The sequence below is a fragment of the Ciconia boyciana genome, chromosome 3 (assembly GCF_034638445.1).
Source record: "Ciconia boyciana chromosome 3, ASM3463844v1, whole genome shotgun sequence".
NCBI lineage: Eukaryota > Metazoa > Chordata > Aves > Ciconiiformes > Ciconiidae > Ciconia > Ciconia boyciana.
Genome location: NC_132936.1, coordinates 74,537,468 through 74,562,625, shown reverse-complemented (window position 1 = coordinate 74,562,625; position 25,158 = coordinate 74,537,468). Strand labels below are relative to the sequence as shown.

At 40.6% G+C, this 25,158-nt stretch overlaps 1 protein-coding gene across 1 annotated transcript in view; it reads left to right on the top strand.

The window, feature by feature from the left end:
* ADGB (androglobin) overlaps positions 1-13,240 on the top strand; it is a 130,682-nt gene extending 117,442 nt beyond the window's left edge. The window contains exons 30-35 of the mRNA XM_072857952.1: positions 2,991-3,178; positions 4,894-5,049; positions 7,464-7,578; positions 9,678-9,780; positions 11,036-11,219; positions 12,988-13,240. Coding sequence (XP_072714053.1) covers positions 2,991-3,178; positions 4,894-5,049; positions 7,464-7,578; positions 9,678-9,780; positions 11,036-11,219; positions 12,988-13,179 — 938 coding nt within the window. The 3' untranslated portion in view covers positions 13,180-13,240. The remainder of the gene's footprint in view (positions 1-2,990; positions 3,179-4,893; positions 5,050-7,463; positions 7,579-9,677; positions 9,781-11,035; positions 11,220-12,987) is intronic.
* The last annotated feature ends 11,918 nt before the right edge of the window (positions 13,241-25,158 follow it).

Genomic DNA, 25,158 nt, shown 5'->3' with positions numbered 1-25,158 from the left:
GACCTCCAAACCATGCTCTAACCCCACCCTACTACCGCAACCATATTGGTGGTTTGCTTCTATCCTGGTGTATTTTTACTGCAACTTTAGTGTCTGGATGAGCCCAACTTTAGAAAGATTTTTGACATTGCTATCTGTCGAGAATCTTTCTGAGGGTCCAGTCAGAGACAGGAAAAGCAACATCTGAACTCCTTGGTCATTTCCTAACTAAATCTGAAAGTCTCTCATGGGGCACGTAATAGTAATTTCTGCCAACTACTGCGTAATCCCACTAAAGCTCAGAGCCTATTTCAGATAGTGGGAGCATGTTGTCTTCTCAAAGAAAACTTCGAAAGACTCCTCTGTATTTTACCTATGAATAAGATACATTCTCTGTAATTTGAATTTCATAAATCAGGAGTAGCTGTCTGTCTTGCCTAAAAAAGAGAATTGTTGTTTCTCAGTCTGAAGTTATGAGTTTCAGATAGGAATCATTTGGGGTAATTATTTAGCTTGTCGTAGACAGGACATCAGACTGGAAGATCACTATGATCCCTTCTGGCATTAGACTAAATGAATCTCTGAGTAAATAATTGAAGAGTGGTAGAGAAGCTAATTTTAAGAGTTGCTATCGGCTGTTTGTCATCGCTGACAATTGGTGTGATGCCCAAGCTTTTCTACATACATATACAATAACTGCCACTGAGAGTTTGTGATGATTGATGCGTAAGCTGTAGCTGGAATGGCCCTTTACTTTCTGTATCGTCTCCCTGCTTTTGTTCTTATCACGTCCCATGCAAAGCATTCGCCTGGCTTTGGCCTTGGAAAAGCCCCGAGGAACTACTCACATCTCCCTTAGAGTCAGAGCGGGCTGCATGTTATAGTGCCAAACTGCAGCCAGTGCCTCCTCCAGGAATATCTGGAGGATGATCCCAAAACCGGGGAGACTGCCCGCTCTGCTGAGGGAGGGAGGAGGGCTGGGGGAACCTGGGCAGTACAGCACACTGTTAGCTAAGAGAGCTCAACTGAATCCTGCCCTAAGCCTTCATATCTGGAGTTAAACCAGGATTACCTCATTTTAGTCCTGTTATTTCATATGCTTGTTTGTTATTTACTAACTTCTCAGTGTATGCAATAAGTCCAGAGCATCAAAATGTTAAAATTCAGAGTTGTAAAATATTTATAGAAGCCAGACAAAGCTTGTGGTATCCCATGACATAGAAAGTCTTTGTCTGATATCATTTAGCTAATGACACTGAATGTCTCTTGAGTGTTTGTATAAACAAGAAATAATTTAACTTTAAAAATTAATAATTCACTGAATAATGGATGTACACCAGCCTGATTTATGGTGCTCATATGTTATGATAATATGAAATTAAATGGAAAGCCATTTCTGTAATGATATTATAACTTCAAATAATGTCATCACTATTTATTTTATATTTGCATTTTCTCTGGAGTTGTTTTAGTATCTTCAGTATTTGTGGAGACCACTTTAATTTTTGCTTTCATTCTTTAATGTATGCTTTGGTAGCATTGAATCAATTTAAGCTTAGCACTTTTGTGCCATTGTACATTCTTTAAGTAGCATGAGGAGGTAAGGATAATACAATTTATACATAAACACATGCATAATGTATGATGTAATACACATAGATATCATATAATACATATTTGTATGTGTAGTTATATGTGTATTATAAATATGTTTCTATATATTTAATATTTACAATTTTATATATCCATATAACCTCAGCCATGACATTGCAGATCTGATCCAAAGCTCATTAAAGCCAGTAGAATATCTTCAGTGGACTTTGGATCAAATCATGCAGCACACTGATTTGTCCTCAGTGGAAAGAGATTAGAAAAGCATAGCATTAAGTGAAAGGTACCTTGTTATTAATGTCAGATTGTAAAACAGTCACTCTTTTCCTCTTTTTTCTAAGAGAAATCCCCTGTTTTATTGTATTGACTAAATCTAGGTTTTCAGCATTTGTTTTAATGTTTCAAGCAGTATGAAGGTGGAGGGAAATGGAGATTTCAGACTCAGATCTTTAATCTTTCTTACAGTGTTGTGGGTCCCTTCCAGGTTGTTTCATGTTCCTTATGCTATTAAGGTTGACGTGTCCAAGGTTGACATGTTCCTTATGCTAGTAAAGCTATATGCTATTACAGGCTTTATTTATTTATTTGTTTGTTTGTTTGTTTGTTTGTTTTAAAAAGAATATGACATGCCAAAGATCTTGTTAACAGCTCCCACCAGCTAAGGCAGTGCAGAATAAGTGTTACAAATGTCAATTCTCAGTATCTTTAATTCGAACATATAGCATACATATAGCATAGACACGTACTGATAAAATAATTAATCCAAAATGTTCTCAGACAGTTCTGAGAATGATAATTTTGAATTTCTTAAATATGCATCAAATCTCAAATATGTTTCTTTGCCTTAACTTCCTTGCATTTTTGGTGGGGTGTATCTTCCCTTCTGCTCTTCACACTTTCAGGCTTACAAGGATATGAGACAGTGAGAACATTGACTTTACCTACTTTGAGCTTCTCAACTGCCTGGTGCATAACACTGACAGAGATTGTATGAGACTATATAAGAGAAGTAAGAGTCAGACTGTGATTCTGTACATTGCAGTCTTTGGACTGACTCATACACAAGGCAACAATGCAGTGATTGACGTACAGGGACCATGGCAAACTCACAGTTAAGCCCTGGGTAAAGTGCTGTTTAGGACAGATAAGGCTGTCACAATATGTCCACCTTTTAAGTCTGTTTTTAAAAGTTGTTTTGTCCCCAGATTCTTTCTTGGTCCAACACTAAATGTTAGTGTAGTACTTGAAAGTGTCAACTAATTAACTGACTTTTCTTTGTCTTTCTGTATGGCTGTTTTGCGCTGTTATTCCACCCTGGATATTTATTATATGGGGAAATATATTTATGGATGACAATGGTATCCTCTAATTCATCATGCATCATAACTAAATCTGAATAGTACATGGGGAAAAGCACAAGGAGCACAGCTTTCCCCTAATGCTCAATTATTTTGAAGGACAAAAGTCTGCAAGTATTCCTAAACCAACCAGAAAATCAAAAGATAAAGCATCTGAGAAGACAGAAAAAGAGAAGTCCAATAAAGAAAGAGGATCACTTGTATCTCTTGCATCTCGACCTGAATCTCAGGTAAGAACAAAGCCAAAAACTGGATTTGTTGAATGTACCATCATCCATCATTGTACCGAGTGTAAAGATATTCTCAGGTCTGCAGATCAGTATTACTAACACTTCTAGTGTATCCCTGGTGTTTCTCTATGCCCTGCTTTGCCACCCTTTTAGCTTTACACCTGAGAGAGATTGAATTACACATGTAAAAGACATGCATCCTGCATTTAGAGATTTAATGTGCTCATTTCTTTGTTTATGTATAAAGCAACTACTGGTTGTTCCTTTTGTTGGTCCAGTTTCTGTCTCTGCTGAAGGTTTATTAAATTCCATGAAATCACCATATTAATGTCCCATTAGTCCCTCATTGTGGGGTTTTCATGGGTTCCCAGGGAGATGAAATAGGTCTTTCCCCTATAGTCAGTTCCTGTCTCGTATGTCACAACTGTCATTAGCTTGCAGACATACGATGGCAGAAAAATTGGTACCTACTTGCCTACTTGCAAATTCTTCTCATCTGTGGTGGAATAATCTGAGTGTTCAGTGGTTGACCAAAAGGCTACTGCCAGCCTGTATGCCTTAAAAGGAATAATGGACTTTATGGATTGCAAACAGATTAATGGAAGGCAAAGAAGAAACTGACAGCTCCTCATTTAATGTTATTGCTTTTGCTGGGAATTTTGATGCCTCATGGCAGGTAGTTCAAGGGGAGGGCATCTCCATAGAGTTTTTCATGAAGAAATCTCTACTGAATTGTTTTGACTAAACCTGCTGCACAGCAAACTTCCCTATGATTCATATCCACTCCTAATTATACAGAGTTCCAGAACAGTGCCTTAACCCTTCTTTCAGAGCAAGCTGAGGAGCTGCAGTTGAGCTTGTTGGCCACAGAAATGCAATGCAGCTTCAGGCTGTGTCAGATTTCTGCCTTCAGCTCCAATGGCAAGGTATGCTAGGGGTACTGGGATGATGGTTCTTGGGAGTTCTTCAGTCTGCCACTAAAACAGATGCAAGTTTTGAGATGGGACTGCTTGCAGATTAAGAAGATGCCCACCTTTAGTCTCAAATAAAAGCTGAACTCCTATCTCTGCTTTTAAATCTTGGGCTTAGAGCTTCTGCAGATGCTATGGTTTCCAGAAATATATGCAGCACAATATCTGATTCATTGGTCAGACAGCAGAATAGTCTCCTACGTTTCAGGCACTACTTGGACCCTACAGTTCTGGAGAAGCCATGCGTTAAGGTGGTTTAGAGAGTTTGGGAAGTGATTGGAAAGAACCTGATGCCTCATACGACACAGCAAGATGTATTTCTACACAAAAGGCCTATTTAAATATAATAAGACTTCTAGTAAAAAAGCTTGTGGAAGGAAGGAACGGAAAGGACGGAAGGAAAGGATAAAAAGTTGGCAGGGAGATAAGACAATTGCATGAAAAATCTCTACAAAATACTCCTGTTCAGACAGACTGTTCAGAACTGGGAGTGTGGAGCATGCTGTATGGAAGTGGGGGGAAGCATGTAAACAAAATACCTCAAAGATCTTCTAGACATTGCAAAGTGATTTTCCTTTCCTTTGCCAGACACTGTTTGTGGAGTAATGCATGTCAAAGTCTATCAATGTATAATGTATATCAGTCGGGAAAATTACCAGGATACAGAAACATAACTTCATCCTAAATAGTGGCAGTAGATGTATACCAATGAATACATTATGTTTATGATAACTTCACTTTCAGCAAGCTGCTTCAAACAAACCGTACTGGACTTTACGTCTAGTTAGTGAACAGAGAGAGGCAGACATTCTGGAGGTGAAGAAAGACACCCAGCGAGCAGATGAGATCAAAGCCATGAAACAAGCATGGGAGTCTGCAGAGCCAGGAAGAGCTATCAAGGTAATATCAGAGTGCAATCTTTGCAGTAATGTTTCTTCACAAGTTCCAGGAGCTGCTGTGATGGCTGAGCAGTTGCCACAACAGAGACCTGACATCATATGGCTGTCCTCTTCACCACTCTGTGGAAGACAGCAATTTTTACACAGCTTAAAGAATCAAGTGATTATGTGCATGAATTCAGGGCAGGAACCCAGATCATCTACTTTAGACTTCTGTAGATCTCTGAGACTTTAGATTCTACTTTACAGAAGAGAGAAAAGTTTCTCCTTAGAAAGCCCACTACCTCTACACAATTGCAAAGCTGCTACTTGTGACAAGGTTAATGTTTAGCATGAACAGATTCTAGTGAGAATTACACTGTTTTAAACATGCCCAAAAGATTTCTCTTGAAGAACTGGCACCTGGCCATATCATCACTCAAATTGTCCCCTGCAGCCAGGATTCCCAAATTCATTCTGGATTGCAAGTTACCCATGAGCCTGTACAGGCTGCTCTGTATGAATTCACTGTTTTGGAGAAGCAATGCTAATTCAGATGTCAGCTGCAGCTGGGCTCTTTTGACATGATGTATGCTTAAGATGGAAAAATAATACAAGATCTTTCTAGCAAAGCAAAAAGTTATACTGCTGAATCAGAATTGGAAGCATCATTACCAAAAAAAGGAAAATAAAAGAACAAACGCAGTCTTTAAACTTACTTGGCAGTCATCCCCTATCACCACCACCACCATTGACCATTGAGGGATACTCAGCCAGAAATCCCGCTCAGAAGCATTTTGCCTTTTTTATATTGCCTTTCAGAAATGAACCTCAGACATGGGTCTTCCCAGTTACACTTTCAGATTTTCTCAGTTCAATTCAGTGTATCCAAAGCTCCAAATTTTTTCTAGCACTACTTTATTAAATTCTGATCTAAGGAGAGATGCATTACTCTGCAGCTTTGATTGGCTGTGCTGAGACTGAAAATGCAAGTACAGCCTCCTAAAGATTAGCTGGAAATGAATCCCCTTCGATGTGTAAAGAGTCTCTTCAGAATGCTGGTTCTATCACTGTTGCCTTTTTTGATCAGAAAATCAACTGAATTACAGCTAAAGGTTCCATTTTTAAAGCCCCTTAGGTCTGTGACATTTTTCTAAAACAGCTATCATTAAGAAAATTGCAGCAACTGCATGTAATACGCTAAAAAATGGTCTAAATTGGGGGTCTGCTATCCAGACTAAATAGCTTCCCTTCTCCTTTCTTCCTGATCATGCTGCCCCAACGTCTGCCTGTTCCAGGGGTCACATGCCCCCTGATTCTGGGAATTAGGTGCCTGACTCCAGGCTGACTTTTGGCTTCTCAGTCCATTCTGGCAATCTGAGCCCTTCAGAGAAAGCCCAGTGAGCCAAAGTCACCTTCTGAAAAGACAGGCAGGATTGGCAATGCCTGGTTTTGGTGTCAAAGATAATTGAGTCTGAAAGGGTTTGCACCCATAGCTCCCATTTCTCAGGAGGAAGTCTAAATCACCAGGCTATAGGAGCTCCTAGGAGGAAGTGATATTTCCCTAAGGAGGTGCCGTAGCTGAATGTATTCTGACTATACATTCAGCTATGAGGGAACCTTGCTTTTCAAGGTTTTATTTTTTTTTAAATCCAAAGATTATTTTAAACTGCCCAGAGATCAGTGATTTTCCAGTATTTCATTGCATGATGATCCTTAGTGTAAGTATTCAGTGTCTCAGCACTGATTCAATGGGAGCCCTAGCATCTTTTCTGATTCCAGCCCCAGGCAGAGTTGCGTACTGCGCTCTGGTGTTAGGTTGTTATTGACAGCATCATTTTCTCATTTGGGATATGTACTAAATATAGCCAGTATGTATTGAGTGGAGTGAAGCCATTCAAAGTGTACTGCCTACTTTTCATTTTACTGAACTACCATCTCACAAAGGTTTACTTAGGGATCCTTATTCATATACTCAAGACACACATGATAGAAATTAAAGATTAACTTTAAGTACTAATGCTGATTTATTTCTCCTCTACACAACCCATTAAAACTAAGCAAATAAAGGTTCCAAAATATTACTAGAAAAATTGGATTTTTAATGTTGACAGGTTATTATTTTAGAAAAGAAAGATCTATTGGAGAGATGGCTTGAATATGACTCTGACATGAAATGTGGTCCTCTTGTGTTTATCTTTTTTTCTCCCCAGTGACTCACTAATGGTATTCCTGTTGTTAGAGGTGATGTTTTCATAGATCAAACCAGTGAAATATACTCATCAGTAATATGAAGTAGCATCATATCTCACATGCACTGGATTTGAAGACTTACTGTCTTATTGACCACTTGTAGATTCCTACTTTTGAAAATGCTTTGGAATTTAAAGTATGCAGTAGAAGTTTTCTTATCTGGATTTAAACTTTGATCTCTAGGCTTTTCAGGAGCGCATGCGGTTTATTAATAAGTATGCTGTGAGAGATTCAGAGGAGCCCATAGCTGGGACTGAGACTGCCAGTTTAACACCTAGTTCAGAAGAAAGAGGTAAGGGTATAACTTTCTGTCAAGCATGTCTTCGGTTCATCACATTCATCATGTTCAGCTCCTTAGAAAAGACTTCTGCATTAAATACTGGTAGTAAATGGATAGAGCAGCCCCGATAAAGGTGTCCAAATGCACAATGGCATGCTTAGTCTCTGTCTTCTCTATTCCTTGTTTTAATTGTAGCATTGCTCTATTTTCAGATGCAGGTACAGCCTCACGGCTCTTGGAGGCTGCCAGGATACCCTTAAGCAAACTTTAGGCAGTCCTTCTGTACTAGAATTCTAAAGTTAAATTAACCTGAAAATTTTGGAAGTTCAGTGGAAAATACCTACTCCCTCAATTCCAGGTTGAGTACCAGAGGTCATTAGTGTAGAAATATTAAAGAATTGTTTAGCAGCTGAAATAGCATGTCAGTAAGACACTAACACTTCTAATGTGCATTTTCTTTATGGTAATGTTCATGGAATCTGCTCATGGAGAGTGCTCTGGAAATGAGGTGTCAAAAAGTGCATACTGAGTAGCATCAGCTTCCTGGCAGCTTCCATAAGTGTTGCCTAATTTTATTTAGTGGTTACAACTTCTATGGATTCTTCATTTGTATTCCCTGGCAATTACTGGGCTCTGATGAAAATTTGAACTGGGTGCAAGGCTGCAAGGCTGTTTCTTTTTTCTTTTCTTCTGAGAATAATACTGAGATCAGGCAATCACAAAAAGGGAAGTATAATACCCAGTCTGATTGTGACAATATCTGGCCATGGCTCATGTGCATGGAACTAGAATCTGCGACCAGTACATAACCTGTTAAGATTAGTATTTTGTCAGTCAGGTAAGTAATCCTCCCGAGAATGTTTCAGAACTTAAAGCAGAAGTAGTTCTCACCTTATGCCGTAGACAAACACATCATTAGTTAATTCTTGCATTCCAAAGGGACTTGAAAAAATATTATTTCCTCTAAGTTATTGGATAAGGACTTCAAAATTAATGGTTGTCTACCAAGAGCTTTGTTCTAAACTAAGCATTTGGAGTCTAATACAAAGTCTCATGAAGTAAAGAGGTGACACCCCAATGACTTTAAGTTGTTATGGTTCGGTTCCATGGAGTGCAGCAATAGGCAATAATGTGCTTGAACATTTCTGTAATGTTCAGTATCTTAATGAGAATTTTTATGTTCTGGAGAATACTCTTCTGATGGGCCGCGTCTAAGGCACTTCCAAAGTCCGTGTCATCCTTCTAGACCAACAGAGAAGGCTGGTATATTTGTCTATGCATAGACAGTAAATATATAGACAGTAATTTTTTTTAATGCTCAGAAACCTCTTTCCTATTTTTGGTGAGAAAATTCCAGTAATATTTTTTAAATGTTTCAATTGATTACTGCTATAAGTAGGGTAATAAGAGAGTTTATATGGAAACAAACTACTGCAGTCATCGTTAAATCTCATCAAATTTCAGAGGCATTTTCAGCACATCCAGACGAACTGAAAGAAGGAAGAGTTGGAATAATCACAACGCAGCTCAGCACAGTGGCATGCTTAATATCAGATATGTTACTGTATTGTGAGAATGCTACGTTAAAGCATAACATGGTTACTATCCATGTGATTAAAAAAATTCCAAGACTTCAGAATGTAAATTTTAAGTTGTCATGGGACCTTTTTTCTTTAGACTGGTATTTCCCGAACTAAATCTCTGCCCAAAAGGGAATATAATTTTTTTTAAACTACAGCCAGGACTGGACGATCAGATTTTTATTATTTTTTTTTTTTAATAAAAGAATGTGATTTCTTGCTGATTAGAAGTTGTTCTTATATTCTTTAGGCACTTTAAATTCAATGTTCTTGCTTAGATTTACAAACTTTCTTGAGTACTGTGGATTTAGCTAAAATACATATATTAATTTCACTATAGCATATGTGGGTTTTTGCAGCACCTTTGATTCTACCATGAGTGTTGGAAATAAAAAGGCAGAAATATTATATCCTCCCCAACCCATATTCTCATGTAATAATGTATTTTGCTGAGCCAAAAGAAGAAAAAACTATATAAGAATTTAGATGGAGCCTCCTAGCATAACTGAATAACCGGTTTAATCTGTTCTGTTGTAGATTCTCTTACCACAGGAAAGAAAGCATCACAAGCAGCTATTGACTCAAGCTTACAAACGCCACAAAACAAATGGGAGCCTATAGACCTTAGTCCTTACATGAGGTAAACTGCAGCAAGAACAATTAAGTCCCAGTAAAACACCAACATGAAAGACTGGCTAAGAATTTTCATATATAGAAATTAGTAAATGCAATATATTTTTATGCACTGGTATCCTATCTGTAATTGGATGCAGTTGTGAATGTGGATGCAGGATATGAATTTAGACTTTATCCTTCACCTGCCATTGAAGTAAGCTAGAATTCTGTCACACGCTTGTTAAAGTTGCTGTGAAAATCCTGGCGCATGTTTCATCTGTCCTTTATGTTGTGTAAACAAAATCACTCAGTAGTGAATGCAGAAGTGTAGATGGCATCAAGATACAGTTTTCAGCTTTGATTTTCCTGGCATGGATGTGTTTTAAAATCCGTGCTTCCAACATCCATTATAATTTGTGTCCTTTCCTTAACATAATACATGTCAAAGGAGCTGAATCACTGCACTGCATGTAATTACAATGTGACATAAAATTTGAAGAAAATGCATGTGCAGGCAAATATGTTTATTTCAGTCGTGATCTTGAAAGAAGTGCATATGAAGTTTGTCAGGATGTGATGCTAGATTCAAATAATATATTTAACAAATGCAGTTCAGTTAATAATAATAGTTAATAGCTGAAATAATTATATTAATTATATTCTTTATTCAAAAGAACTATATTCTTTATTACATGTGTTGATATGAACCTATCTAGCTAATATGCATGCACCTGCATGTTCGCTGTGCTGCAGCTAGAACCCAGTTCATGCTTAAGTCCATTTGTATTTAATGTGGTATTTATGCAGCTCATTGATTTTCAAATGCTAAACGTGCTGAAAAAATCCCCAAATCTAATTTTGAAATTGAAAGGGAAACTGGTGTTATATTGAAGTGAATACCATTAAAACATGAAAACATGGCAAAATATCTCCCACAGGTCTGAGTCTTGTAAGCATTTCATTTGTCTTCAACTCCTCAACTTTTACACTAGTCATTTAAGTCAAATTAAAATGTGTCACATGTAGGAGTTTTTCATATGCTCAGAGATGAGCATGATTTTACAAACATTTTTAAAATAGACGCTCAAGTATAAGAAGACCTGGCCTCAGGAATGTACTGTCTCATTGGTGTTATACATAAACAGAGGAAAAGTGACTCCTTAACCATAACTAACCATACGATGGTGACATTGCAGTGTATATAAGCCAAATATATACCAAAATATACACCACCCAAAACTGTATTTGAAATGAGAGAAATATCTTTGTATTTCCTTCAGAAAAACAATGTCTGAGTCTGTGCTAAGAAATGAGTCTATCATTCAACAGCAAGAGATACGTAAAGCGGAAAAAATCAACCATTTTAGGGAACTTCGAGAGCTGGCTTTGGAACAAAGAGAAAAAGAACAAAATGCCAGAGCTTTATTGAAGCAAAATATACTTGAAATGTATGAGAACCTGCAGGTAGGTTTTCAAGATTACTTTCCAGTAACTATTACTGTGATATCCACCACTAGTATGAGTATCTTGATCAACCATTCTCAAGACTTTTGTATTCGGTACCAATAATTAGAAACAGTGAACAAGCTTGAAATTTCGCTTGGGCAAAGGTTAAAACTAAAGGTTCTAGGGAAAAAATAGTACTATACAACATCCTTAATATGATATCCTTACTACTTTCTTGATACAGCTCTTTGCAAAAACACTATTTTAAGAATATCACCATAAAAGGATAATTATAAGTGAGAATAAATTGAGCATTTGACATACATGACCAGATACATATTAGATAAAGCATCTCTGGTTTGGCTTTTTTTTTTTTTTTTTTTAAGGTATGGAATTGAATAGGGCTTTTTGGAAAGTAATAAAGAACAAGATAGTTTACATAGAAGGGCGAGTTGCTCCTAATGTGTCTTACAGCAAGGTTAGAGAACAGAGTTTTCCTGGAATATGCATGATGCCAGCAAACAAAAAATTGAAATTATTAATCCTTAAAAAACCATGTCTATAAATAATAAATTTGGTAGCATTAGTGTAGGATACATTGTTAGGATTAACTCAGCCAATGCATTGCACATGAAATTGGTACAAATATCTTAAAAAATTGGCTTAACCCTTGAGCGTCAACAGGAACAAAATGTTTTGTTACACAGTGGTGATACAATAACCACTAGCAATCAGCTGGTGACTATTCAGAGCTCTTAAAACTGTATAAGAGACAGTAAAAATAATTTTACATCAAACCAACCTATTTACAGAAATCACTTGAAAACATCTCCTTACCAAGTTCCCAGACAGCCTGATTTATATTACTTAACTACAAGTCTGCAAGGAGCCATACTTCTCAGTCAGTAACTGATTGATCCTAATAAAAATGCATGTCCAGGTTTTCAGATATTGCTGAAAATATGTTCAGCATGTTTCAGATGTTTCAGATGTTCAGATATATGATATATGATTTTGGATCATATATCATATATGCTATATATTATATACGATATATATATAAAAAATATGATGTATAATATATCATATATTAGAAGGGCAAATTTTTATTAAGAGTAGTTCCTCAGCTCTTTCTAGAAAGTATGTCCATTAAAGATGTTTCACAGTACACATTTAAAATGAGAGTTACTTGTGAATATGCATACTGTGCTGATTGGCACTTTTACAGTTTTTCCACCTGGAGACCACAGAGAACTATATAAAGGTATTCAGGTATCCCCATTTTCCAGGATGGAAATGTAAAGAAAGAAGTTTTCAGAAGTGTCCAAGTCCCACTTGCCCTAAGTCTCGTTGAAGGTCAATGTGATTTAGGCTTCTTTAGTCTCTTAAAAGACTAGAGCTCCTGAGCCATTTCAGCGTTTCTGAAAACTAGGTTTTAAGGGACTTGTTTAAGACAAGAAAGCAAGCCACTAACTGAAGAGGGACTAGACCCAGGTGGGTAACTAACTAGTCTGTTGCCCTATCCTCCTTTCACACAATTAGCTTATTATGCCAGCAATTTAAAAAGGATTTTCACGAACCTTCTCTCCTTCTTTATGGTGAAAAGATTGACATATAGCTGTGTCACTGTGACAAATGAATAAAAATACATGTAAAAAGAAAAGGAGAGGTGCTCTCCCTGTACTTATAGAGTCACAAAGTGAAACATAACAGGAAGGATGCAGTTGCTTGTGATGAAATCAAGATTCATGTGTTTGGGGGGGTATTGCTCTTTGTTTTTGGCTAGGCATCCTTAGATGAAACACGAGGCAGAGTTCACAGCATTCGGGAAGCATACAGAAGTAAGCTGCTAGAGGCTGAACGCAGAAAACAAGAAGAGCTGGCAGCTCATGCAGCCGTCCTGCAAGCAGAGCAAGACAGGAAAAGCCCAAATGCACACAAAAAAAAGCATGGAAAAGGTTTAGGGAAAAAAAAGTAATTGCTAGCACTATGGAATTGTATTTAACCGTTTCGGAAAAAAAGTTTACATGCAAAGATGAGAAAGAATGTTTGTTATTTTTCAGTATTTTTGTCAACTATATCACATTTTATCTCTTTGCCTGGTGCTGGTGAAAAAATTGATCTAGTATTCTTTTTAACAAAGTGTTTGGTGTTTTAATTCTCATAAAGGTACTCACTACTATTAAAGTTTGTATGTTTTACTGGAATAAAATTTTGCAACAAAAGTTCATATTCCATTCAGATTCTTCTCCCAAAATCATGGTGTCTTTTGTCTTCTTTTTCCAATCGAAACAGAACCAGTCAAGAATGAACCAGAGTTGAAACAGTGAATGTAACCTATCAATCAGTTTTGAAGTCATTTAACTTGGCAGAAATATGAGCTCCTTAAGTGGTTGACAATTTGTGGAGTTTATAATAATTAAATAGTGGCATACCGCACATTGCATATGCAGGCATTGGAAGGCTTCCCAAACCTGGTTCACTAGGCACTCACAAGCTTTCTGTGTACTGTAGCATTTTTCCCTTTCATCATTCTCTTACATGTTTTTGAATCTCACAGTAACTCTCTGTAGTGGCAAACTCATGGCACAACCTTCCAAGGCTTGTTGAATACTCCTTAAAACCCTATTACTCTCCTTGTTTATCTTTCCTGAGCTATGTTTTGCCCACAGTGGCTTTGCTCAAAGTGATTACAAGAGAGCCTCAGTTCCTAGACCTTTGGCTGGAATTTAAAAACATTTCTTAAAGGTAGAACCAGTGTGTGAACGAAGTGGCAATCACAGGCTTTCTACATGAAGGGTAAAATATTTCCTCTAAGCTCATGCTTCCATTAGCATAGAATTCCTATATTTTTTGGTATTGTCATCAAACAAAAAAAATATGTGCATTCGTACTCACTAGCTAGCACTCTGTAGTCAGAGACAATGGTCAAAACTCTTACAACAGTGAAAACTCTCTCTAGACCAGACAGAGCTGTTTTAAATAGCTTAAAGAACTTCCTGTGTATGTAGTCACAAGCAGAAGCTTGGGAAATTGGACTGTTGTGGTGGGTTGACCCTGGCTGGGTGCCAGGTGCCCACCAAAGCTGCTCCATCACTCCCCTCCTCAGCTGGGCAGGGGAGAGAAAATACAACGAAAGGCTCGTGGGTTGAGATAAGGGCAGGGAGAGATCATTCACCAATTACCATCACAGGCAAAACAGACTCAACTTGGGGAAATTAGTTTAATTTATTGCCAATCAGATCAGAGTAGGATAATGAGAAAATAAAAACCAAATCTTAAAACACCTTCCCCCACTCCTCCCTTCTTCCAGGCTCAACTTTACTCCCGAGTTCTCTACCTCCTCCCCCCAGTGACGCAGGGGGACAGGGAATGGGGGTTGTGGTCAGCTCATCACACGTTGTCTCTGCCGCTCCTTCCTCCTCAGGGGGAGGACTCCTCACGCTCTTCCCCTGCTCCAGCGTGGGGTCCCTCCCACGGGAGACAGTTCTCCATGAACTTCTCCAACGTGAGCCCTTCCCACGGGCTGCAGTTCTTCACAAACTGCTCCAGCGTGGGTCCCCCACGGGGTCACAAGTCCTGCCAGCAAACCTGCTCCAGCGTGGGCTCCTCTCTCCACAGGTCCTGCCAGGAGCCTGCTCCAGCACAGGCTTCCCAAGGGGTCACAGCCTCCTTTGAGCATCCACCTGCTCCAGCGTGGGGTCCTCCATGGGCTGCAGTGGATATCTGCTCCACCGTTCACCTCCTCCATGGGCTGCAGGGGCACAGCCTGCCTCACCATGGTCTTCACCAGGGGCTGCAGGGGAATCTCTGCTCTGGCTCCTGGAGCACCTCCTTCCCTCCTCCACTGACCTCGTCTGCAGAGTTGTTCCTCTCACATATTCTCACTCTCTCTGGCTGAAGTTGCAAAGGTTTTTGTTTTTTTCCCCTTCTTAACTGTGTTATCCCAGAGGTGCTACCACTGTCGCTGGTGGGCTCAGCCTTGGCCAGCGGCAGGTCTATCTTGGAGCCGGCTGGCACTGGCTCTATCGGACATAGGGGAAGCTTCTAGCAGCTCCTCACAGAAGGCACCCCTGTAGCCCCCCCGCTACTAAAACCTTGCCATGCAAACCCAATACAACTGCCTACATAGGGTATACATACAATATGTCCAGGATGTCCAAAAGCATTTCATTATCTAGGCAACATGAGAAGCCATGAGACTCACCTATTTAATGCAAATCACAAGAAATTTTATCCTTTGCATTCTGGACGCTGTTACTGGCTAGCCATTCCTTTTGAAACTACCCTTTCTTCTGCATCTTAATGACATACCAGATGTTCAGCTTCTGCTGGTTTTGCTCACCTCTGTTTTATCAGTACCTCGCTGCCTGGCTTGAACTTGACTCACTCCTCTATCAGTTCTGTGATGTCTGTTCTTTGTACATCATCACACCTACACACCTGCTGTGATGCCTCTGCCTCCATTCAGCCTCCTTCCTCCCATACAACATAAACTAAACTAACTGGCTTGAGTTTTCATGTTTGAAAAGGAGGAATTGAAACCAGAGTCCTAAAACTGCACTGGTGATTTTTATTTCAAAGAGCAGGAGCTAAGTTTTGCTTTGATCCATACAGGCTGCAAATAAAAAGCCTGTCAGTCTTGTGCTATAATTGCTCTGACTTTGCCCTCTCTATTTTGGAATATGGGCTATACTGCTTCGTAATGTTCCATCTTGTTTCCATGGCAATAGCACGTGTTGGTTGTCTTCTTATGTGAATCTCTAATGAGCTTCTGTAGAGGAAGATCAAGCTGAAGTTCTGTTCTTGATGTCACTGCAAGCGCTATAATGACATTCTGTTGTAAAAATCAATCCAATTCCAAAAGCCAGCATAATTGACATCTAAATGTCAAAAATTCAGCTAATAACCTGCATGATCACAACCCAGCCCCGCATGTAATCGGCTATAAACTGACAAACTCAGACACAGTGTACTCAGATCTACATTATCAAATCTAGTTCTGATGTTATACACAATTCTAAGTTTCATAATTTCCTCATTTTAAAGAGTAATGTGGCATCGTCAAAATCTGCTGTGTGGTTTGTGAATGTCTCTATTGGCTCATTTATCATTTCAACAACGCAGATATGATGAGGGAATGAATTACTATCACACTTTAATTGCATGTACTTTGGAGTATGTAATATTTTAAGAGAAGCACTAGCAGTTTTATTAAATCCCTGTGCGTATTCCAGAAGAACAAAATAGCCACTTACCTGGTAATGGAGCCTGGGAAAGAAAAGGCCTTGTCTGGATTGTGCCAAAGAATTTACATACATCGGACCCAGAAACAGGTGACTGATGACATTTCATATGCATCAGTTTTACATCAACACAACAGCTTTTTACATGGTGTACTATATTACAGGCTAGGTTAGTGGGGAAAGATGTACGAAAACTAAACCAAAATGTAACTGTATTTCAAAAGAGCCATTTGCAGTAATTTAAGGAGCCATCATGTTTAGCACTTTACTGTAAGAAAAACAAACAAGTAAAACTATACATTGTGTTTTGATTGATAGGATTGTTGCCTCCAGTTTGTAGACCAAGTTGCCCAGTAGTCAAATTGTGTGTTCACATGGATAAAGCACTTTTATTCTTTTGCCCTTTAGGAGTAAGCCAGCTTTTAAGCACCATGATTTTATGAAATTTAACCAGCCTTTCTATCAAAGGAATTTACTGCCTGTATTCAGTGCAAGAAATTGCTCAAATTCTGTTTTTACAGATTGTACCCTTCAGAAATATGCCATATTGCATCAAGCATTCATATTTTCTTAAGGTTTCCTGTAATAAAAGCTCTGGAATTTGGATAGTCATGGTTCCTGCTTATACTCAGCTTGGCCATTCAGGGCCAGATCCAGTAGGGGCGTAAGGACAAGCTTTAAATTATGCGCTTTCTTATTCAGGAAAGAACTTCAGCAAAGGGCTGAAGCATGGGGTCAAGCCCTTTACAGAACAGAAGAGATAGGGAAAGCTTTTCTGAATCAAGACATGATTGCTTTATCTTTTAAGATGACAGTCGTTTTGGAGGTGCAATAGAGGAATGGCTGCATCAAAGCATACTTTACCTCTATCTGGTGGCTTCAAGTCACAGAAGAGAGGGTTTGGATTTGGGGGAGTGGGAGCAGGGGTTGAACAGTTGCCTTCTAACATTTCTTATAAAAAATCATCCCTGAGAAAGTTTGCACAGTTAGTCACTTACACAGCCTCTAATTTTTGTTCATGGAAAGACTCTGTATATGAAAAACAGCACAGATAACTGTGTCGATCTCTAAATGTTGCAGTTTAGTTGTCCTGTGACTTGGAAAGTTGCATACTTCTCCCCTGAAATGCCAAGTCTTACTCCCGAAGAAGAGCATGGCAATAGCCATCTCTCTCTGTACATAGATGAAGAGGATGGGGTACTCCAGCAGTTCAGAAGTCCTGATCTGTCTCTGGCAGAAGATTGTGTGCTTCTTACAGAGCCAGTCTCCGATATTCTGGTAAGATTTTCTTTTTGTGTTTGTGTGATAATCCCACACTTCAAGTACCTCCAACTCATGAGCCAAACACAGAGCTAATTCCAATCTTTGTGTTTAAAATGCAGTAGGACAGTCTCTTAGTACCTGGTCATTGCTGAGGACTTGCACAAGGACAAGCAGTTTCAGGAATCGGCACGGTGGCATGTGAGAGACAAGCCTGGCTTTCCTCCTGTGGACCAGCTATGCAGTTTGAGAGACCTGATGAGCTCAGAGCTTAGGGCAATACTGGAAATATTTTACAATTATACTTTGTGATTGGCTGGAATTTTGATTAAAGATTTAGAGATTCTTTAGAGCAGGGGGACATCTTTCAGAGCATCTTTAAGGTTAAACTGCATTTTAGTAGTGGTAAAACAAAAAGAATTTTTTTACTGGACTGATTCCTGATATTCGTTTCTCTTTCATATGAAGTATAGCCAGTTACACAAATGAAAATGTCACTGTTCAGCAGAAGTTTTGAAAAGTTTTGATGGAAACTGCAAATGCCACAGGAGAATTAAAACTTTTCAACATGTTAGACTGCATTATGAATAATCCCTAAAGAATTCCTTAGAGTTTGCTTGCTTTACTTCTACTTTCCTATTTTAGGAAAAAAGGTAGCATTCACAAAGCAATGCAGGTACCTGAGAAAGAAATTAAGTCTTTGACTTGATAATTCACTTTAATGGGGATTAACTCTCTAAAGAGTTAATCACTTGTAATAATTCTTTGTAGGTGTGTTCTGGTAAGCTTTAGCGGTTTTTCACTGCTTGATCCTTTTCTTTTGACCAGCTATTACGAACTAGAAAGGACCTTTTTCATTAAAATAAATACTGTCTAAAGTTACTTTTTAATGCAAGTAGCTTCATTAATCTACAAATGACTTGTCCCATCTGCTTTGCTTTAATTTGGCTGGCATTTACACAATGAGTTACAGACCAAAAACCAGACCAAGCCCGTTCCAGGATGCCTCGCTGCTGAGACAAGCAATGTGCTGTGAAATCAGGCTCAGTTCGGAGCTGCCAGTCTGCTCACCCCGGCAACGCGCAATTTACCAGCTATGTAAGGTCTCATTTTAATTCAAGGAAGAGACACAGCATTTATGCACAGGCACAGCATTTCCCCTCCAAAAGGCAAGAAAAGTGTCTACATATTTTGTCTGGCAGAAAACATAAGAGAACAGCTTTGCATAATCACACAGCAGTTTGCAGAATGAAAGAAATCTCACTTTCAGAGCCCTTTTTTCCTCTCATTCATTTCTTGAATCGGCCCTAATGGATTCACAGTCCAGGTAATGTTTCAATGATTTAAATATTCGTGTTATTTGCAGAAAAACAAGATGCTGTTGTCCTCCATCTCAAAGGAGGACAAAGACAGGAAAGAAGTAGAAAGTCAGGGAAGGAGAGGAAACAGTTTGCATTGTATGAAGTGAGACAATAGCACAAAAGAAAGGTGCATTGAAGATGTTACTAGCTAAAACAAGAGAAACGAGATGGGGGGTAGTCAGGTAGGACTGAGGACCTTTGATTTCTGTGGCAATAAGAATGTGGTTAGGGACAGCGGTTCAGGGACTGGCAGGCTAACCTGAGAATGATATAACGTACAGACCCACGTGTAGCCAGGACATGTCACTTCGGGTCAGGTCTGGATGCACACTCCTCTCTGAAACCTGGGCTCCTCTGCCCAACACCTGGACTTCTCCCTGAGGGCAAGCACCAAAATGCTCACTCTTTCGGGGACACACGAGAGGTCTTTGCCTTGCACATGGTAGCCCAGTGAGTGCAGCACAATCCGTGGAAAGCAATAGCTGGGCTTCCGTACCCTCAGCCTGAGAGAGCTGAAGTGGACCCGTGGGTGTGTGCCCCACTCAGCAGGACAACATAGACATCTTTCCCAGCTGCCCTTGAGTTGGGGGCCACTGTGCAATGCTCATAAGACCAGCTATAGAGCACAGCAAGAGAGAGCCTGACTCCAGGTCTGAGCCAGCTCATTGCAAAGCTGGAACGTGCGAGAAGGTGGGATACAGCAGCTGCATGTTCAGGGATGCTGGTAAGGTTTAACATGCTGATATGTCAGATAAATGAAGTGTCTTGCTAAAAAGATACCACTCCACGTGCCTGGAGTATCCTAGATTTAATTTCCATCCCATGGATGGACATTTTACAGGTGGCAAAAACCAGCAGACATCAGCTACAGGGTACAGAGGCAATCAAAGCAATCAGCAGTGACGTGGCTAGGAGCAACCAGAACTACTTCAGACATGGAGAAAGCAGAAAGTGCCTAAAGGGACACAAAGGGGCAGTGAAAAATCCATCCTTCCTCTTCTCTACTCTGCCCATGCCAGAGACCACAAAACAGCTCCGCCCCTTCAGCTTTAAGGACACAAAATTCTTTTTGTTTTTTGTGCTACAGAGAAGCGTTGCCTTGGCTCTCAAGACAGTTGTTGGCAGAGGCTAGAACCAGAGATCTATAATGCAGGAAAGACTAAAGCTGCTCCACTCCCAACCATCTGGGTAGACAAGGGGATGAAAACTTGTATGTCACAGGGTTTTACATATCCTGTAAAAATATGATTCTAGGGAACTGGAGAAAGAGAAGAGACCAGGAATTGATCACAAGTGCCTAAAGCAATGCTTATACTTTTTTCTCTTGCACCGCAGAAGTGGGGCATTAGGGGATGTGAGGTTCAGCTAATAAAGGAATCAGAAGCTGCTTCCTCTCACCTTGTCCTTACTCTTGGTAGAATGACTCATGGCACTTCCCTGTCATCATCAAAAGCATTAGGAAAAAGCAAGGGAATGCTGTTCTATTGTTCCACTGCAAAAGGTTGGTTTCCTGAAAGCACATTTCTCAGACTTGCTTAAGTGGCTTTCACCTAAACTATTCAGTGTTAACAGTTTCCAAGACTTCATTGGCATCTTAGCTTTTCTGAGTATTTTCTTTTTTTTCTCCCATATATATTACTGGCTTAACACATTGCAGCTGCGATGTTGCAGATGGAAACTGTTTTGATAATTGATGCTCTGAAATACCATTTATGCATAGGCTGAGATATTCAAGTGCTGTTTAGGGTGTTTGTCCGTCTATATGCATATCTGCTTTCTCTTAATGACTCTGATTTATTCACCACAAAACTAAAAAACTGAAAATCTGGAAACCTGGCTGAAAAGAATGCATTTGCCTGTCATACCATTTACAAATTGGATGCACAGAAAAGCAAGTCAAGATGAGGTGTCATTCTATTTCCCATCTTCTCACTGACCTTAGCAAGAGCTAGAGGTCTATTACTTTCTCCCACGTAGCTATCAGCACATGTGTGCTGAGTAGATCATCTATATAATTTAACACACAGTCAGCACTGGTACAACAGTGCCGACGACGTGCAGTGCAGAACAATTGCAAATCAGGTGCAAGACATTTTGTAAGATAAAGTCCCTGCTCAGGGGAACTCAGCTGGAGTTTTGCTAAAGGCCAGGGCTTCACCAGTAGGACGCACAGGGTAGGACATTGGGAGATATCACCCTTGACAGTCCAGTTAAGTACTTTGCTTTCAGGTACTACAGGGCTCAAAGTCTCCTTGTTCCATCCCTTTTTATGGGTTCCGCTGGTTTCATTGCTGCTTTCGTATTGTCACCCTGGTAGCACTGTGGCTAGATGGGGAAGTAATACAGATAAAGTGGAAATGACTTTGAAGAGAAACCTACAGAAAGGTTGTGCCGCGGTCATTTTTTCTGTCAAAGATAGTACAGGTAGTATAGAGGCAATGCATGACTCTGGCCAACTAAATCTGGAGACTGAGTCATTCAGCTGCTTTTAAAAATTCATAATGATGATTGTTGCCTGGAGGAATTTCTAAAATGAGATGTGAATTGTGCCAATGCCAACAGGTAATATACACTGTGACTAAGGTAATTAAGGGAGTATTTAGCTTACTAAATGGCCTGTAATTTTTTGTGTAGTCCTAATGCTGCTGTTTTCTCATGTAAAAATCTAAAATGTTTTATTTATTAAAACAAAATGTGACAGCTTTACGGTCATTCTGAGGAGTATAACACCTTCGACCCACATCAGGTGTTTCCTAGGCTCATAAAAATACAAACCAGGCAAACACCTGGGTGCACTCTCAGTGCTTCTTTGCCAAACCGAAGAGCTGTATTTTCCAGAGCGGTTGCAAAAAGAGGTGCCTTTCCACCACTCGCTCAGATCCCAGCACAAGCCTAAGGCTCCCCAGCACCCTGGGCCGGATGCGCCAGCCTCTTCTCCCGAACGCGTTATTTATTAAGCCCCCTCGCCCGTCAGGGCTGCTGCCCCCCGCAGAGCTCCCGGCAGAGCCCGGCAGCGCCCGCGCAGGCCGCGGCAGCAGCGGGCAAAGCGCCTTCCCCGGCCCTCCCCTGCGCCTAAACCGGCCGCTGCCCCGGCCTGCCCCGGCCTGCGCCTAAACCGGCCGCTGCCCCGGCCGTCCCCTGCGCCTGAACCGAGGCGAAAGGCCAGGCTCGGCGGCGCAGGAGTAACGCGGAGCCCGAAACGGCTCCACCGCCCGATAAAGCCCGGCCGCGCTTGCCGGCTCCGCTGGCGAGAGGGAGGTGTTTCCCCGGGCGGGCAGCGCCCCGTCCCCGGGCCCGTCCCCGTCCCCGTCCCCGGCGGCAGCGGCCCCTGCGGGAGCGCGGGCAGCGGTTACGGTGCTGCCGGCCCCCTCCACCCACAGGCCGCTTCCACGGCTGCCAGCCGCCACGCTGCAAAGTGGGGGGACAGGGGGAGCCCGGGGGTTCCTGCTCAGAGCTGCGTCCTGGCCGGGTTCCAGCAAAGCCGGTCTCGGAGCAATTGGCGGCTACGGAAGAGAAATGCTGAATTTCCAGCTGACCCGGGCATATTCCTGAGAGGCTGCAGGCAAGGACAGCTATCTTTTGAGTCTTTTATGTACCCCACAGCAAAATATGTACTCAGTTTTGAGTAGCGCTATAAATAAACGAAGTAAAAAATAATAACTGAAAGGCACTGGTCTGCAAAATAACAAAAGCCTAGTGCTTTCAGCTAGGCCCTTCAGAGTTGTGCCCTGTCTTGCCCTATTCTGCTTTTGAAGGAGAATGAATCTGTGTGAACTGGAAGGATTTTGTGCGGCTTTCAATCCCTCTGCCTATTCAAAGACCGTACGTGTAACTGCTCTGCGATACATCTCAAATGCAGCTTGGCTAACCAGTGGATGAATCCTCACTGCTGCAAACCCCCATGCATGCAAACGCTGTCTGTGTCTAGCTTTAGTTGCCTCAAGCCTTTGAGTCCTAGAAGACTTGCCTACTGCTTCTTTTTGGTGCTTGTCCTCCGGCCAGATAACTGCTCAGCTGACCTTTCTCCTCCAGCAAGGCTGACAAGGGTGCACAGTATTGATCTCACTGCAGTACAAGAGGTGCAGCTTAAATACCGATACTCACTTACCTTGTACAGTGTAGTACAGTGAACTTCCCAAAAGTACAAGTGCTTGTTCAGGAGGCTGATAGAGTAAATCATTAAAAATACCGATTGTCCATTATGCCTCTTGACATTCATTGTGCTGTAGCTGTGACTTGTTTTATTGACTCATTATAAGGATATAATGCACTGCGGAGTCAGTAACTTGCAAAGGGAAGTATCTGCTGTCCCATAAATTGTCCCTCTAATTTTGTAACACATTACAGTTTAGAGGCAGGTCATAATGTTCCCAATCAGTTACCAAAAGATAGGTCTCTAACTAAAAATGACTTGATTTTGTGAGGAGCTGAGGAACTTGCTTCAAACTGGGGCACTGAAAATCAGGCCAGTTTGAATTAACTGCTGGTGGAGTCTCGCTCTGAAAACATGGGCTGCCATCTCCGAGTACAAGGCTTGCCTTTTAAAATAGATCCAGGGAATGAACAAGCATAAAAATATTCCAGACAACTTCAGGGTACTATTCAGTGGCACTGGCCCTGCCCGCGCCAATGAGGAGCACGACCTGAAGGCCCTCGCCTTGAATGAGGACACAGTACAAGTGCCATCTCCACTGGATGTGCATCTGCTTGACCCTGGACAGGTTCTTCAGCTGGGACACCAAATCCACACTCTGCATGTTGTACAAGAGGAAAATGGGGGATTGGGCTAAGTGGGGGTCTGTTTTCTCCCCTCCAAGGACTCTTGCACGGAGTGAGTAGCTAACTGTACAAGCAAGTTGAATCATACCAGGGGCTGCTTAGGTTTTTGAACAGCTGATTGACCTTTTCCTTCCATTTATGAATCTGATACATATTAGTATGCTATTTTCTTTCAGAAAGTTTTTGAGTTGCAGCATTGAGAGCTGCAGCAAACCACTTACATCTGTTTTAAGTTTTGTTTATTACTTATTTTTCAAATGTCAGCATGCACCAAAGGTCTGCAGGAGCCCATCACTTCTCAGGGACAAGAAGACTGCGAGAACCTTCTGATGGGGAACAGTCCGTGCAGTCTTCTGCCTACAATAAACTTTTTTTTTCCCCAGTATGTGGGCAACAAGATATAATATCACAGAGATTAAAAAACAGATTGAAGCTCTCATTGTGTTTAAGCTGCAGTATATATTAGGATATGGCATTTGTCTAATGATGAGTCTTATGGCTGAGGTGTTAAAAAAGAATTAGTCTAGGCAATTTAGCCACCAGACAGCTATTGATATTAAGAGAAGCAGTCTGATTGACTTTGAAAGTCTCCAATTATAATCCTTGCTATAATTATGGTTATGCTTCTCTGTAGAGCACTACTGAGCCTCCACTTTTGACTCATAGCAGATTCCCACTGAAGTCAGCAGGAGCTGTACTTGAGACAGGGCTCTCTTAGGCAGTACTGTTTGTCCGAAAGTAAACAAGCTGTTCCTGTAAATTGGCTCCCTAATATGGACTGGTTTCCCCTTTGTATGGTAATAGCTCTAATCAGACATACAGCTTTTGCTTTGTTCTGCCACAGGAACAAAGCAAGGTTTAAGGGACCGGTGGTCTGGACTATTTTCAGGCTTGTCCAGCACTGTAAAAGTCTTAACTAGACTTTTCAGGCCGTCAGATTTAGGGGCTAGCTTGAGTCTCTTGAGTCTCCATCCAATAATTCACTATCAAGAATACCCTGCTTGCCTGTAAATCTTCTCCTCATTAGTTTTTTAGACAGACAAGTAAAAGATCTTTAATTGATTTAATCATCATGATTAAAAGGAGGTAAGTAGATTTACTGCAAGAGAAGTAAATACTCAGGTTTATTGTGGAAAGCTTACACGGGAAAAATCTATCTTCATCTCCTTACCTACTGCATTATATACTCAGGAAAACTCTGCGTATTGATTGTGGGTGAAGTTGTTAATTGCCTGGCCAGCACTGCAAGCGAGGAAACGTGTTTGGGAAGCAGCTTTCCATTTTCATAGAAAAAGAGGAAATGAAGACCAT